At 41.4% G+C, this 17,031-nt stretch overlaps 1 protein-coding gene across 4 annotated transcripts in view; it reads right to left on the minus strand.

The window, feature by feature from the left end:
• Positions 1–887: 887 nt before the first annotated feature.
• Positions 888–17,031, minus strand: part of RANBP3L (RAN binding protein 3 like) — a 44,749-nt gene continuing 28,605 nt past the window's right edge. For 3 of the 4 annotated variants that reach the window (XM_068666349.1, XM_068666350.1, XM_068666348.1), the window contains 2 exons: positions 9,764–9,953; positions 888–3,472 (listed from right to left, as the gene is read on the minus strand). In XM_068666349.1, the coding sequence (XP_068522450.1) occupies positions 3,429–3,472; positions 9,764–9,953 (234 nt within the window). In that variant the 3' untranslated portion in view covers positions 888–3,428. Of the gene's footprint in view, positions 3,473–5,752; positions 5,904–9,763; positions 9,954–17,031 lie in introns of all 4 variants that reach the window. The other variant, XR_011091082.1, reaches the window with a different exon arrangement.

A 17,031-nucleotide genomic window follows, 5' to 3' on the forward strand; every position in this document is an offset into this window, starting at 1 on the left:
AATGTGCTGCTAAACTCTTCACTTCATACAGTTTACCAAATGATGTAAAAAAAAAAAAAAAAAAGAGAGACAAAGGAAGAGACACAAAGATTTTTGATAAGACATTTTCTTTTTCCTTTTTTTTTTCTTTATGTGAAGAGTATGGAATAAGTCATTTAGGCCATCCTGTCCAAGTACATTTTGCCAGAATGTCATCATCTAAATGTCAGGTATCTGCATATACATGTATATCCTTTTATTAGGAATTGCTAGTTTTCCCTCTTTTTGCTTATTATTCCAGCACTAACACCTAAGAATTTCCAGCTCTGCATCCTCTCTATATACTAATTAATCACTGGGATTTGTTAGAAATTTTGTATGAAGAAGTTATGTTCAGTAAATAATTAATTAAATAAAAACATTCATCTGGAAAAGCATGCAACAAGTTGCTCCATGAACAGCAACATTAGTGATGTCCAGTTTCATATGGATTTGGTCCCTATTAAATGTCTCTGTTCTACTCTTCAGACCACAGTAAACCCAGGTAGCCACCCCTCCACGGTTTTCCTCTATCGTTCCTCCCTGTTCAGAACCAGGAATGCCATGCTCAGCCCCACAAGCCTCACAGAAAATAAAACCAAGCTTACCCTAAGACTGTTTCCTGAAAGGATACCGCTATTTGAGTTGCATCACCCCAAAACTGCCAATTTTCATGAAGAACTTAAATTGATTCGGAGCTTTGTACCTCCTGGCAATTTTTTCCAAAACTCTGCTGGGCTCAAAGTAGGTCTGAGAGCCAGATGTGTAGGGCATGCAGTTGTTTAAATCTTTCCTTAGGAAAACAGGCTAGAAATAGTGGGTAAGAACAGTCTGTAGGAAGCTCTGATTTGGACACACAATAAGACACCTTGTTAGATGGAAGATAAAGCTGTAAGAAAATTGTTTATTATCTAGACATAGAAATCGTTGCTCCAGCAGTCAAAAAGTGGCATACTTTACATTTACAAAACCAAGATTATATATTACATATTAGCATACCTTCAGTCTTGGGAAACAATGGAACTTAGTGCAATGAGACAAAACAGAATAAATAATGGATTAGGATATAAAGAGTAAAAATTCATACCATAAATATGTCTGCACATATATTCATTTGTCTTCTATTACCACAGTATCCAAACTCCTCACAATATTTAAATATCTCTTTTCCTCCTCAGCTTGTAGGAGATATAGCTTCATTTTTAAATGTGTGTGTGTGTGATTGTGTGTGTGTGTGCATTCTTGTGTACATATAATAAGATCTTGAGAAAAGGCAGCTGAGAAGAGAGTTTATTTGTGACTGATTGTAAGCTTTGTTCCTTACACTGTGAGAGCAACTTATAAAGTTTTAAAGTCCTTTGTCTGCAAAAATTCTGTTGCACCTACTCTGGAACGCTCCTTATTTCCCAATAATTTTATAGCAGTAGTAGAATTTAGATGTTGTGGGATATCATGGCGCTCTGGTGCCTACACTCGATTTCATGGAACACTTTGATTACCCAGGCAGATTTTGAAATCAATCTCTACTTTCAGTGCACAACCAGCTGAACTCCAGGACAAAGTTCTCACCGTGACCTGTTGCTAAATACATGGAACTGCTGTTTTTAACAACTGCTGGTTTTTATAACATGGAGCTTAGCTCCTGCGTATGAGTTGCAGCAATGAAATATGAAGGTCAGTGATGGAAATATTGTTATGGTCAGCAGTGAGTCTGATAGAAAGGGACACACTGTACGGCTAGTCATGGAAAAAACATTTTTGTTATCAGCAAACTGAAGAGTTGAAGAGTTCCAGTGCTTCACTATTTGAGACAAATGTTCTGTAGTGAAGGACTTTCCTTTTTCTGAAGGCAAAAGTCCAGTCCCACTCAAGCTTTCCGTCATCCAGATGTCAGACAAGTGCTAATTTTGGCCAGCTATTTAAGATTCAGCGTAATCCAGATGCTAGTTCAGCTTCATCTAGAAGCTGATCTTGACACGGCAATGAGAGTTCAGGAAGCTGAAATTCTTCCAACTTCATACTTGTATGTTCAGATTGCAAGACTAAATTAAAACTTGAGTCTTCAGGTATGATGCAGCTTTTAAGGCTGAGAAATCATTACAGCTTTATTAATTAAAAGGACTTCAGATATTTCAGAACTTCTTTTTAAGCTCTGAGAATGACCAGGAAATAATATTAGTTAACCAACAAGATACAAGGCAGCGTTGCAGCAGAATTATTACAGACACCTTCTTTATCTGTTGACAGAAAGAATAGAAAGCACATGGCTTTAAATGGTGCCTGCACTGTCATAGGCTTACGAAGGATCTGGAAAGTCTTAATTCACAGGTGGCTTTACAGAGAATTGATTTTTCTAACTCTTCTTGAGAATGGTTGGGTAGTGAGCAGCAGTTTGTGGAATCACTTTTACAGAGTGATTGGGTCTTTGGCACTGTTTGGATTATTGCACATAATTTGACTGTGTAAAATATTCATCTCAATACAAGATGCTGTTTAGGGATATCTTCAGCTAATAATAAAGCATAAATAATCTTAGATATGCATATAAAAGATTTTATGCAGATCTCTAGTTATACTGTCCAGGCATTTATTTGTGTATATCAAATGGACTGTTAACAGTGCTTGTTCTGAGCAAGCAAAAAGGTGTTCGTAAGTGTAAACAGATACACTTATAGATTTAAAGCTCACATGCCCCCCGGAACTTGTGTTTACTGTTCTTCGTGTTCAGTCCTCCTGGTGCTCTTGGGTGTAAAAGCAGATATTGGTTCTTTGTCCTTTAGTAAAATTCTATAACCAGTCTACAACTCCACATATTTAAAACAAACAAAAAAACCCCACTTGCTTAGTTATGAATTTTGATTTCTGTTGGCCTTTGTCATGCTGAACTGCCAGTCATAATTCTGCTTGAATGTAATTACAAACGAGATGCTGACTATTACCAGACAATTTTAAATAAATGTTTTCAGTGATGCCCAATTTAAAGTCTTCAAAATGTATCTTTTAAATAAAAGACAAAAAAAAATCTTTCAGGTATTTTATTATTTAATGGTTATATGTTTTTATCCATCAATATGATGAATAAAAATTGATTCTCTATAAAATTCCTTATTTTAATAATGAATCTAAGTATATTTAATTATAAAATCTGAAGCCTTTTTAACAATTCTTGAATACTGGATGCCATCATGTCATTCTTATCTCAGTGCAAAGCAGGCTGACTGGAATCCTCAAAAGTGCCTCTCAAGTTCTTTCCCAATTTATTGAACTTAAGCTGTCTCTAAAATTAATCTGTGCTTAAAAATTACAAAGCAAAATTCATCTGATTTCATTCCTCCGCGTTCTGATGAGACATCTTAGGCATTTAGGGAAGATCAGTTCCCAGTGGTGCTGTTGTTGCTGTGTGGTAGATGTCATGAGCAGACTACGGGCTGCCTGCGGTTCCATCTAGAGTGATCTGAAATAGAATTTTTAATAACCTTGCTTATTTGAGTGTATTCACATTTTGAAACAAACTGGTGTTTCATAATACCAAAGCAGTAGGTTAAAGTTTGGATACAATCAGTTCCTGGTTTAGGTAAATATCTAACAAGATAACACAGTATTATTCACAAATATTTGAGCATGTGAATAGTGAATGAATCCTGTGACTCCCCATGCCAATAAAGATGAGCACACAAGCACTAAAGATTCAGGTGTTTTGATAGGACAGTGAATCTGGGATGCAAAATAACTTGCCCTGTAAGGGGAATACTGTCTTAAGTAATTTGATGTTTTTAAGACTTTGTACTAGGTGCTCAGTAAACTGAAAACTCTGGCATACCTTCAAGTAACTCACTGGTCATGATAAAGTACCCAAGGGTGTCTGTGGTGGGTAATTTACATTACCCACCTATCTGTGGGGACTATCACTAATCTGCAAAAAGTCTTCATAGCTGATGTCAGATGCATATAACTATCTTACTAGTTTTCATAGTAAGATGTGGCCAGATGAAAGCAATTTCATCTGGGCACCTCTAAACAATTACTAAAAGTTTTAAACTTCTTAGAGGTGATCTGAAAGGACTTCAATTTGTCACATTGCATTTGATTTCTTCTTCCCCTATGTCATCATTTAAAGCCAATCAGAGAGTTGCCTCTTCCACTATTTTTTTAGGTATTACTGATATCCACTTCAAAGAATAAAGAAACTTGAACTCCAAAAAATAAGTTAAGAATTAACTTCTCCTCCGCTTTTTTAATCACTATCTATTGTGTGTGTGTGTGTGTTAGATTAATGATTTGGAATCTTAACTTTAGCACAAGGTAAGAATTCAAATTGACAAAAAATATCAAACAGAGGTAGGTTTTTAAGGAGTTCCTATGATGGTGCTGAACAGTAGTTTCTTTAGAGAGTATTTTAATTTTTGTTGTTGTTGTTGTTTTTAATAAAAAAGCTCTGTTAACAGTTTTAATCTTTATAAACACCAGGAGATGCCAGAGTCATAGTGAGGCCGATATAAGAGGTATGTGTATAGTAGACTAGAAAACTTCTATATAATAAAACAAAGGTTGCACTTCTGTGACATGATACTGTTCTGCGCTCAACACCACTAGTCTTCAAAATCCATGCAATTCTTGCTGGATCCACACAGGACACACTATGTCTCCATACACTTTGGCTTTCTCGCAAGGCTATGTACAGGTAGACTTCTTGGAACCTACCTAGTCATAGACCCCAGCATCTTTGAATTCCACCTAAGAAACTCTAAAAGAAAATTCTATGCCAGGAAAGAGAAGACAACTCAATAGAGAGGATCCTACAATCAGAATGAATTTAGGAGAAATTTTAAGTGAGTTAATGGTTAAGGTACAGTGTAAGACCTAACTCATAGAGCATTTCTGTGCCTAGTGATAATTCTCATCCTTATCCCTCACATACGCTTTTCCAGCCTCTCTGTTTTCCCTCAGGGATGCAAATCCTCATAAATTAATTCCTGCAACATCATAAAAGAGAAGAGGATAGAAGTGCTATCCCATGTATAGCCCCACGTTGTACTAGTACTACTGACATTTTGTACACCTCTGTGAAAGAAACTCATTACACCTCCCAAAGAGTAACAGTTCTTTCTAAATCCTAATACAGTTACAACACTTAAAGGGCCTTCCACTGTTTCTGATGACCATGATGGAATCAACGCCTGTTTATAAATGTAACCAAAGTGCGTCTTTCTGGAGCAAGGATGGAATCTCCTTGACAGCAATGAAAAAAACACAGAAAAATCTCTTAGAAGTATCAGAAGCAAGAAGTAATATTTTCAAAGACATTTTAGTGACTATGGGGTCTAAGTAATGACTTCAGATCACCTGCTACCAATGGCAGGCTGAGAAGTTGTGGTTCTAAATAACAGATGCATGTGCTGGCTGGCTGACTTGTTGAACCTGACATTGGTACCTTGTTAGTGCCCAGTGGAAAGAGGTAGGCAACCTGCAAAAGATACGGTACCTAAGTTAGAGAATCATCTATCCAGTAACTATGTGGGGCATTTACGCATATCAGCAGAGTGACTCAATATTCCCACGTGCTGAAACTGTAACAGCCTGTAGTCAATGGGCTTAGAAAGCAGCTGTCGTAAGACTGTATCTGCACAGATACCTGACACAGGTCTGCCAACACACAGAAAAATCCCAAACAGGTGTTTGAGATCTATTAGCGAAGACAGAGGAGGAATTGGCAACAGTTTGCACATTCACTCACTCATTGCAGAACAGCTACTGGGTGCTAGGTCCTCCATATCTACAGGGCTCATGTTGTTGCCTACAAGGAGACCATTCTCCTTGAATAGCCTCACTAGGCTATTTTGTATGCAATGGTTAAGTGGCATTCCCCATTCTGTTTGCTGAGGATTCTCCAAACAGCAAATAATGTAAAGTTTCAAATCCCAGGAGAAGAAAAAAAAAAAAAAAGAGAGTCAAGCAGTAGCATTTCCCTCATAACAGAGTACTCTAGTTCCAATTATTCATGCCTTTCATACCAGTATTTTGCATCATTTTATCTGTTAAATTATTTGGTGAGATTTCTTTTTTTTCATATGTATAATGAAGAATTCTGCTGGGTTTTCTTCAGCTAGTTATTACAAAGATAGCTTGAAGCAAATGCAGTGACAACATTTAGTGGAGAAATAAGTTTGTAGTGAAAGAAATGGAAAAAGAGATTTGCCTGACTTTGGTTAGCCTAGAAATTTGCTGTCTAGTCTAAATTCATCTCCTCAACTCATTTTGTAGTTAGTGGGAAAAGATAAATAATTCCCAGAGAGTGATTGATCCCAACCACTCTAAAAATCCATTTAAAGATAGATGAATTGTCTGTTTCTCTCCATTTAGATTTAAAAAGCAATTTGCTGGTGAAAGTATCCAAGCTGTGACTAGTGAAATACAAGCTGATAAAAATACTAGGTAAATAAACTTACTATTTATGGACCTTATGAAAACAATATCCCTACTTGAAAGTAAGGCAATTCAATTAAGAATTTTGAATATATTGGAATAGATGTCAATAGTGAATCTGTAAAATGGTAGAAATACCTTTCCTACAATATAGAGTCCTTGTACAGCATTAATGTCCCGTGAATGGTATAGTGAATAATTCCGTATGTAAAAAAAATATTGCATACATATAGAACCATTTTCATGTTCACAAGTGCTTCACTTACATATACCATGCCTGTTTTTTCTTCAGTCTTTTTCACTAAATATAGTTTTGATCTATTTATTCATGTCTTCCATAGTGTCAAGAAACATATGGCATAATCTGGGAAACTATGCTACTTCCATTTAACAAGAAGGAAATTGCTTATGTTAAGGAAAAGGGAGAACCGTTGTTACTTCCTCAGACAAAACAGGTAGAATACAATGAAATGAAGTCCAGGTATACTTTCTACCCTTATTTCTTTAAATGAAACAGTCATTATTTCTTAACCTTTATAGCAGTCTAAAGGAGAGGCAATCTCTGAAAATGAAAATAAGGAGACATTTGCATGCATATACTACAATGAAAATGAAAGCATGCAGGATCTTAATCAAATGTTATTAAATATGCAGGATCTGATCTGTTGCATCCAAATTCATGTTTCTATGCTGGTATTTAAAACTGACCATGCCCTGCTCAAAAAGCCATGATGCGTATTTTTTTCCTCTTTTGGACATGGGAGTTCCAGGGACAGGTGTGTGTAAGATCTGAATGTCTGCATGTAAAGTGTGACCAGTAACTGAAATTTACGCAAAAAACCTCATGGCTCTGAAAATAATAGAAGAGATAAGGAGAAGAGAATGACAGAAGTCATGCAGAAGGTACTTGAAACTGATTGTTAGAACTGCTGTGAGTAATTGTTTGGACATACTTCAAAGATAAAAGCTTAAACTAAAGGGTTTGACACTCATGAGCACCTGACACTCATATCTCAGAATCTGTTTGCTGGCTGCCATCTGAATATTTGTATCAAAAGACTCTGCAAGTCAAAATAAATATTTAACTTGTAAATCTGTGCTCCTAAACTGCTTTGACATTCCCTTTCACCTCTTTTTTTTTTTTTTCCCTAAAAGAACAAAGAGTTCTTATCAGAGTAATTCTGGAAAGGAATTAAGTTCCATCCAGAGTTTTCAAGTTACCAGACTCTTTGTAAAGTCAATAGAGACTATTTAGGAATAACTGAGGGAATGTTTGATTATCTGGGAGCAATCCAGGGAGTTCTCAAAGCCAACAATTTTACATTTCCTAAAAAGAATGAAGGTATTTGTGAGAAAATGTTGTGTAAGAGAATCATGCTTTGTTTAGATCACTGAATACTGCTGAAATGTAGTTAAATAACAATTGACCATGGGAACAAGCACTGTAAACTGCATTTGCCAAAAGGGAAAAAAGGCTTATTTGTTTCCTTAAGCAAATGGTCACTCATAGCTGTTACTTGTGCATGATTTGATTTTTGTTGAATAGTTTTAAACGGAGTAGTTTATAATATAAGGACAGTATGTTACTTAGTTAAAGAAGGAAACTAATGATATGAGCAACAACTCAAATATGCCTGCTGTAGTCCTATGAGAAGACAACACAATTGGTAGCTTGTGCATCAATAGCAGTTTGGCACAAGTGAGTGAATTTGCGACAGAGATTTGTTTTGTGTTCTGCTAAGATAGAAGAGCTTCTAAGTCTGAGAGCTGTTTCTGCCTTGCTTTCTGCAAATGCAACCCCAGCCTTGCAGTGGGCTGTACTAAGTTTCTAGAGTAGCACTAAGTCAGCTTGCCCCTTATGTCCTGTTTTTAACTGTACTCTTCACTTTGAAAAGCCTACATTCTTCTTATGTTGAAAAAAGCTGCCAAAACTGGTATGTAAATCTTGACCCACAAGTTTCACAGACAAGTAGTTGTTACAGGCAATTAATAAGTTCCTCAGAATCTCTAGTCATTTATATTGAAATGTACTGAAAAAGCCTTTAGATAAAGCTTGACAATATTAAAATTTCTTAACTCTCAAACTCTTATCAAAAGAGTATTCCACTGCTATAAAGCAAAGTAGATACTGGCAGATGGTCACTGGTGGTGTTTGCCAGAGCTCAATTCTAGGGCCAGTCCTGCTCCACATTTTTATCAATGATCTGGATGCAGAAGTGGAATGCATCAACACCAAGTTTGCCACTGATACTAAACTGGGAGGTGCTGCTGACTTCCTGGAGGGACAAGAGGCCTTGCAGAGGGATCTAGATAGATTTTGGGTGATAATTAATGGCATGAAATTCAACAAAGGAAAACGCTGAGTTCTGCACCTGGGACAGAGCGATGGGACACAGGTACAGCCTGAGACACGAGTGGCTGGGGAGCAGCTCAGCAGGATGGGATCTGGGGGTGCTGGTCCACATCAGGCTCAATGTGAGCCAGCAGTATGCCCGGGCAGCCAAGAGGGCAAAGAGCATTTTGGGGTGCATTTAACACAGCATGGCCAGCCAGCAAAAAGAGGTGATTCTCCCACTATACTTAGCATTGGTGCGGCCTCACCTTGAATATCAGGTGCATTTCTGGGCTTCACAATATAAAGAGGATGTTAAGGTCCTTGAAAGTGTTCAGAGGAGAACAAGGCTAGTATCAGGGCTGGAAGACATGTCCTGTGCGGAGAGTCTAAAGACACTTGGGTTGTCCAGTCTGGAGAAAAGGAGGCTCTGAGGTGGCCTCATTGCTCTCCGCAGCTTCCTGATCAGGGGAAGTGAAGAGGGAGGTGCCAGTCTCTGCTCCCTGGGAACTGATCACAGGATGTGCGGGGAATGGCACAAAGCTCCACCAGAGGAGGTTCACACTGAACATCAGGAACAATTCCGTTGCCATGAGGGTGGCCAACCACTGGAAGGGACTTCCTAGAGAGGTGGTTGATGCCCCATGCCTGTCAGTGTTCAAGTGATGTTTAGACAATGCCCACTATAACATGCTTTAACTTTTGTTTAGCTCTGAAGTGGTCAAGCAGTTGGGCTCAATGATCTCCACAGGTCCCTTCTAACTGAATTATTTTATTCTATTTATACTTGATCTAGCAAAACCTAGTATTGTAACAGCAATAAGCTACAAGGAATTACCCTCATCTACCTGGAAAGGGGTATTTATAACGGAAACTTTGATGAAAGCTGTATTCAGAAAAAAAAGTACAATTTTATTACTTAAAATTAAAAAAAAAAAAAAGAAAGAAAAAAAGAAGAATTACAACATTTCTAGGAAAAATTCTACTTACCAGATCCACTGCTGCTCACTTGAGTTATTTTTTCATCATCTTCATCACTGTCACAGTTTAATGGCTGAAAAGCTATTTCTGACTCTATGTCTATTTGGTTAGCTTCTGGTTCTTGCTCAGCAAAGCTTCGCAATGCCACAAGGCGGTGATGTATTGCTGCATACAGATATCCGGCATCTTTTGAGCTTGCCTGCAGAAAACAAAATCCATACAGTCAAAACTAACTAAGAAGAAACCGTATTTTTTACACAAAATAAGAGAAATTTTCAGAAGTAGTAAAAGATCTTTATTTTTTTCCTTTTTATTCAAAATCATGTAAGATTCACAGTAATTAATTTCAGAAAATAACTTTAAATACAAAGGTCATATTTCTCTATGTAGCCAGAGTTTTATAATATGGAGTTGTTGATCATTTTATCTATAATCACAAGAAACTTAAGAATGATCCCCCACAACGAATGGTTCCATTTGTACTGAATGTTTGATATTCCAGACAATTCCTGAATATAGTTCTAGAAGTAACAGAGCACTGAAATATTAATACATGTATTTGCATTTTGGTTTACGGAATAAATAAGACTTTTAAAACTTAAATATAAAAAAAAATATTCCTGATTATATGATTTAAAGACACCATGAACTGTGCTCCTACTGTTGAACAGAAGTTGTGCATCATCAAGAAGGGTATTGAGAACTAGACACAGCAACATGTCCTGAGTACTGTATTTTGTTCCAGTCACCACAATTCAAGGGTATAGTAGAATTAAAGAAGGTACAGAGAAGGACACCAAAAATGATCACGGGAGTGGTCCATCTGAAGAGCTGAAACTCTTCAGTCTAAAGAGAAATATGAGAGGAAATATAACTAAAGTTTAAAAAATTACAAATTTTTTTATAAAAATTATAAAAAAAAGGTACAGCTGTTCATCAGTTTACACAATAAATACACTATGGTACACTTAATGAAAGCAGTAGGACATCAGTATAAAACATAAAAGCAGGTGCTTATTTTCAGAGTAATGACATTCTAAAATTTACTACCTCAGGGAACAGTGGGGGCAGACAGTATGAACTGAAAACAGCCCAAAAATACAGTACTAAAAGATTAAAAAAATGAATGAGAAAAAATATGGGACAGCCATTTCATAAATAGATACCAAAGGAAAGATGTAGGCATGCATGCTCTCACACGCAGCATTACAATTTTGGATGCTGGGGGACTATGAGGTAAACAGACTACATAAAATGGCTTTGCTCCCCATTTTGGTACTGTCAGAAGTACCAGTAGATTCCCTCATGCATTCTTGTAAAGCAAATAATCTACCAGAGGGTAAGTGAATGCACGTTGTCTTTTGTAGCCCAAATTTCCACCACTGTGCATCATGTGGAGTAATTTCTATCTGTATCACTTCACAATAGGAAGAAATATGTTTCATTTGTATTGGAATGACAACTTTCAATGGGCACAGGTAGAAAAGCTATGCAAATTGTGAAGCAGCAGCTGATCAGGGTCTCTGTGCTACCCAGACTTGCAGCAGAGAACAGTTTTCTCCATGCAGCGAGGCAAAGAAGAAACCAGTTCAGAATTGTTCAGGTTTCCCAACATCAAATGACATTCTCAATGGCCAAACCTGAGCTCTCAAGACAACATGGCTTTTTAGGAAATGCAGGGTCATAAATACGAAAAGGCAGCTTTTTCAGTCTGATCGTTTCTATCTGTAGCTTTCAAATTAATCACAGAATCACAGAATCTCTAGGTTGGAAGAGACCTCAAGATCATCGAGTCCAACCTCTAACCTAACACTAACAGTCCCCACTAAACCATATCCCTAAGCTCTACATCTAAACGTCTTTTGAAGACTTCCAGGGATGGTGACTCCACCACCTCCCTGGGCAGCCCGTTCCAGTGCCTAACAACCCTTTCAGTAAAGAAATTCCTCCTAACATCTAACCTAAAACTCCCCTGGCGAATCATTCAAAAGTCAGAGTTTCTCTGTCACTTTAACCTAAGGTAAACTCAGGCTTCTGCTAACAGGGATGGACTTGCCTCCAAACCTACTCTGACTCATTTCTGTGACCACCATTGTGCCAGTACTGCAATTCGAATGAATAAAATAAAGCTAAAAAAATAACAAGCAAATAACAACAATGTCAAAAAAAAAGATTAGTTCTCTGATCCACCACACTTAGGAGGATTTAAGCATGACTTCCCCTTGGTGAATCCATTCTGACTACTCATGATCTCCTTCTTGTCCTCTGCATGCTTGGAGATGACCTCCAGGATGAGCTGCTCCTTTCCAGGGATGGAGGTGAGGCTGAGTGGCCTGTTGTTACCTGGGTCCTCCTTCTTGCCCTTCTTGAAGACTGGCATGACACTCGCTTTCTTCCAGTCCTCAGGCACCTCTCCTGTTCTCCACAATCCTTCAAAGATGACAGAGAGTGGCAATAACATCAGCCAGCCCCCTCAGCACCTGCTGTGGGTGCATTCCATCAGGGACAATGGATTTGTGGATGTCAGGTTTGCTTAAATGATCTCTGACCTTATCCTCTTCGACCAAGGGAAAGTCTTCCTTTCTCTAGGCTTCCTCTCTTGTCTCCAGGGTTTGAGATTCCTGAGGGCTGAACTTAGCAGTAAAGACTGAAGCAAAAAAGGCATTCAGCAACTCCGCCTTCTCTGTATCCTTTGTCACCTGGGCACCTGCCCCATTCAACAGTGGGTTGACATCTTCCCATCTTCTTTTTTTCTACTGATGCATTTGAAGAAGCCCTTCTTGTTGTCCTTGACATCCCTTGCCAGATTTAATTCCAACTGGGCCTTGGCCTTCCTTATCACATTCCTGCATACTCTGATTGCGTCCTGTCCTGGTTTCAGTTAGCACAGAATTAATTTTCTTCCTAGTAGCTGGTGGAATGCTGTGTTTTGGCTTAGGATGAGAAGAGTGCTGATAACACCCCGATGCTTTAATTGTTGCAGAGCAGTGCTTATACTAAGCCAAGGACATCTCAGCCTTTTGCTCTGTCCTGCCAACGGGCAGGCTGGAGGTGCAGTAAGAGCTGGGAGGGGACAGACCCAGGACAGGTGACCCAAACTAGCCAAAGGGGTATTCCATACCATCTGACGTCATGCTAAACAATATATAGGGGTGGCTAGCTGGGGGGAGGGGGCCGGACTGCTCGGGGCCAAAAAGGCTGTCGTGGTTTAACCTCAGAAAGTTTCTCCACAGCTGAGACGCAGGCCTGTAAGGAAGAGGAGAGACTTTCTTCGTACTGCCGGAGTTGTTTAGCCGCTTCATCCACTGTGGGTTCCTCATCCTCTTTCCAGGCCATTACTGCCAATGAGCTGGCATATGATGATGGTGCACTCCGTACAAACTTCCGCCACATGGGTCGTGTACACTTGACTGCATCTGGATCTTTGGATGTTTGTGTCTGGTCTGGATCCTCATAAATCACTTCCCGTACGGCTAATTCCCTCAGGTACTGGATTCCCTTCTCCATAGTGGTCCACTTGCCTGGTACACATAAAATATCTTCCTTGAAGGGATACCTTTCCCTCACAGCTGAGAGGAGACGCCTCCAGAGGCTGGTGGGTCGTGCTCCATCTGCAATTGCTTTGTCAATGCCGGCGTCTCGAGCAAGGGATCCCAACCGTCTGGCTTCCCTGCCGTCTAATTCCACACAATTGGCTCCAGAGTCCCAGCACCGGAGCAGCCAGGTGACAAGCTGCTCACCTATACAGCGACCAAAATCTTTTCGCACATCTCGTAGCTCGCGCTCGTTTAGGCTTCGGGTAGTTACTGTTGCTCTTTCGGCATCCTCATCTTCCTCCTCCTGAATCCTTGATGGCCCAGCGTCGTCATCATCTTCGTCATCTCTATACTTAGTTTTGGCAGAAGCCTTACCTGGATTGGCAGAAGACTCTCTGCGTTCTAAACGACTTGAATTTCTGTACCATATTTTCACCTTCTCTACAGGGGCAGCTTGCACTGCTACTGCTCGTTTCTCTGACTTTGTTACAGGGTCTGCCACAGGGGTTGGAATGCCCTCTGCAGGGGCAGCTTGCACTGCTACAGCTCGTTTCTCTGACCCCGTTACAGGGGTTGGAATGCCCTCTGCAGGGGCAGCTTGCACTGCTACAGCTCGTTTCTCTGACCCCGTTACAGGGATTGGAATACCCTCTGCAGGGTCAACTTGCACTGCTACAGCTCGTTTCTCTGACACGGCCACAGGAGCTGGAGCGGCTGCCGGAGCTGGAGCAGTTGCAGGAGCTGGGACTGGAGCAGCAGTAGGAGCTGGAGCTGGAGCGGCTGCAGGAGCTGGAGCTGGAGCGGCTGCAGGAGCTGGAGCTGGAGTGGCTGCAGGAGCTGGGACTGGAGCAGCTTCAGGAGCTGGGACTGGAGAAGTTGCAGGAACTGGGACTGGAGCGGCTGCAGGAGCTGGAGCTGGAGCGGCTGCAGGAGCTGGAACTGGGGCGGCTGCAGGAGCTGGAGCTGGGGCGGCTGCAGGAGCTGGAACTGGAGCGGCTGCAGGAGCTGGAACTGGAGCGGCTGCAGGAGCTGGGACTGGAGCGGCTGCAGGAGCTGGGACTGGAGCGGCTGCAGGAGCTGGGACTGGAGCGGCTGCAGGAGCTGGGACTGGAGCGGCTGCAGGAGCTGGGACTGGAGCGGCTGCAGGAGCTGGGACTGGAGCGGCTGCAGGAGCTGGGACTGGAGCGGCTGCAGGAGCTGGGACTGGAGCGGCTGCAGGAACCGGAGCTGGAGCGGCTGCAGGAACCGGAGCTGGAGCGGCTGCAGGAACCGGAGCTGGAGCGGCTGCCGAGTCCACCGTAGGGGTCACAGTGGCCGTTGGATCTGTCACAGGGCTTGGAGTGGCCGCAGGGTCTGTCACTAAGTTGATAGCAGTATCAATGGCAGCTCGATAGGCATGAGCCAGGCCCCAGCACGTTACAATGATTTGTGTTACTTTAGAACTGCCAGAATCATGACACCTTTTTTTCAAGCATTCTGCCAGTTTTTGAGGATTTTGCCATTGTTCAGGGGTGAATTTCCAACACACTGGGGGTGCCAACTGCTCTAGATGCCTGCCCATATCCGCCCATACTCCCTGCCACCCACAACTATCCTGCCTCCGGGCACATCTCCGGAAGAGCTTCCCAAGTAGTTGTTTAACTATAAGCAGAATCTGAAGTGCATTCATGAGGCAGAACAACAAGACTATGGTACTCTGAGTATTCCAGAAATATTCAATATCTTGGAGAGCTATTGTGACAAGCTCAGGGGATAAGAGGGTGGTGAAGGAGGAAGGCAGAGTGACCCAGGAGGATACAGGGGTGGTGAAGGAGAAAGGGAGAGTAAGCAAGTAAGGAAAAATATCCTCCCCTTTCCCCTCCACAGATTGACTCCCTAATGGAAAAAAACAATAGGTATAATTGCTAACAGTTTCCAAGATACTGTTTCCAAAGTACAGAGTCGACGATGTTACTGAATACAAATAACAAGTTAGAGTCATGACCAGGTACCTTATCGTCTCATAAGCCATTGCTACAACACACAGCACCATAATGATCTGAAACCAGGGCCCGGAGAGGATAAACAACACGACAGAGAGCAAATACGGAAAATAATATACTATAATACTCAATTTGGAAAACAGGCGCAGCAGAGTTGAGATTAAAGCAATCAGCATCATGACAAGTGACTATTAAGCAGGTCTAATCCTTACACCAATTTTAGTTTAACACACTCTGGTCAGATCTGCCGTTATCTCAACCTTTCGGGCCCCACGTTGGGCGCCAAAAAGGCTGTCGTGGTTTAACCCGGCTGGCAGCTAAACACCACGCAGCCGTTCGCTCACCCTCCCCCCTCCCTCTCTGGGACGGGGGAGAGAAATGGAAAGTGAAGCCCGTGAGTTGAGATAAAGACAGTTTAATAAGACAGGAGAATAATAATAACAAAATAATAATAAAAATAATAACAATAATAATACAATGGTGATAATAGGAAAGTAATAATAGTATGTACAAACAAGTGATGCACAATGCAATTGCTCACCACTCGCTGACCGATGCCCAGCCTAACCCCGAGCAGTCCGGCCCCCTCCCCCCAGCTAGCCACCCCTATATATTGTTTAGCATGACGTCAGATGGTATGGAATACCCCTTTGGCTAGTTTGGGTCACCTGTCCTGGGTCTGTCCCCTCCCAGCTCTTACTGCACCTCCAGCCTGCCCGTTGGCAGGACAGAGCAAAAGGCTGAGATGTCCTTGGCTTAGTATAAGCACTGCTCTGCAACAATTAAAGCATCGGGGTGTTATCAGCACTCTTCTCATCCTAAGCCAAAACACAGCATTCCACCAGCTACTAGGAAGAAAATTAATTCTGTGCTAACTGAAACCAGGACACGTCCCTATATTCCTCCCAAGTGGCATGTCCCTTTTTCCACATGCTGTAAACTTCCTTCTTCTGTTTGAGCTTTGCTAGGCTCTCCCTGCTCCTCCATGCAGGTCTCCTGCCTCCTTTGCTTGCCTTCTTGCTCGTAGGAATGCATTAATCTTGAGCCTGGAGGAGGTGATGCTTGAATACTGACCAGCTGTCTTGGACCCCCCCTTCATCTCAGGGCCCTAACCCATGGAATTGTTCCAAGTAGATCCCTGAAGAGGCCAAAGTTTTCTCCCCTGAAGTCCAGGGTCTTAATCCTACTTTTTGCCCTGCTTCCTCCTCACAAGATCCTGAACTGCACCATATCATGGTCACTGCAGCCAAGGCTGCCCCTGACCCTCACATCTCCAACTAGTCCTTTCTCATTCATCAGTACAAGGTCCAGCAGCACATCTCTCCTTGTTGCCTTCTCCACCATCTGTGTCAAAAAGTTGTTATCAGTGCACTCCAGAAACCTCCTGGGCTGTTTGTGCCTAGCTGTGTGGCCTACCCAACAGATAATCAGGGTAGTTGAAGTCCCCCATGAGAACCAGGACTTGTGACTGAGAGGCTGCTTGGAGGTGTCTGAGAAATGCTTAATCTACCTGATCAGGTGGACAAACACCCATAACAGTATCAGCCACAGTAGCCTGCCCTTTAGTCCTTACTCATAAGCTCTCAACCTGCTCTACATCCACCCCTAGGCAGAGCTCCACACATTCCAGTTGCTCTCTCACATATAAAGAGCAATGCCACCACCTTGCCTTCCTGGCCGGTCATTTCTAAAAACCACGTAGCCTTCCATGACAGCATTCCAGTCATGTGAGCTATTCCACCATGTCTCCATGACTGCA

Source organism: Anas acuta, chromosome Z (assembly GCF_963932015.1).
Source record: "Anas acuta chromosome Z, bAnaAcu1.1, whole genome shotgun sequence".
Lineage (NCBI taxonomy): Eukaryota > Metazoa > Chordata > Aves > Anseriformes > Anatidae > Anas > Anas acuta.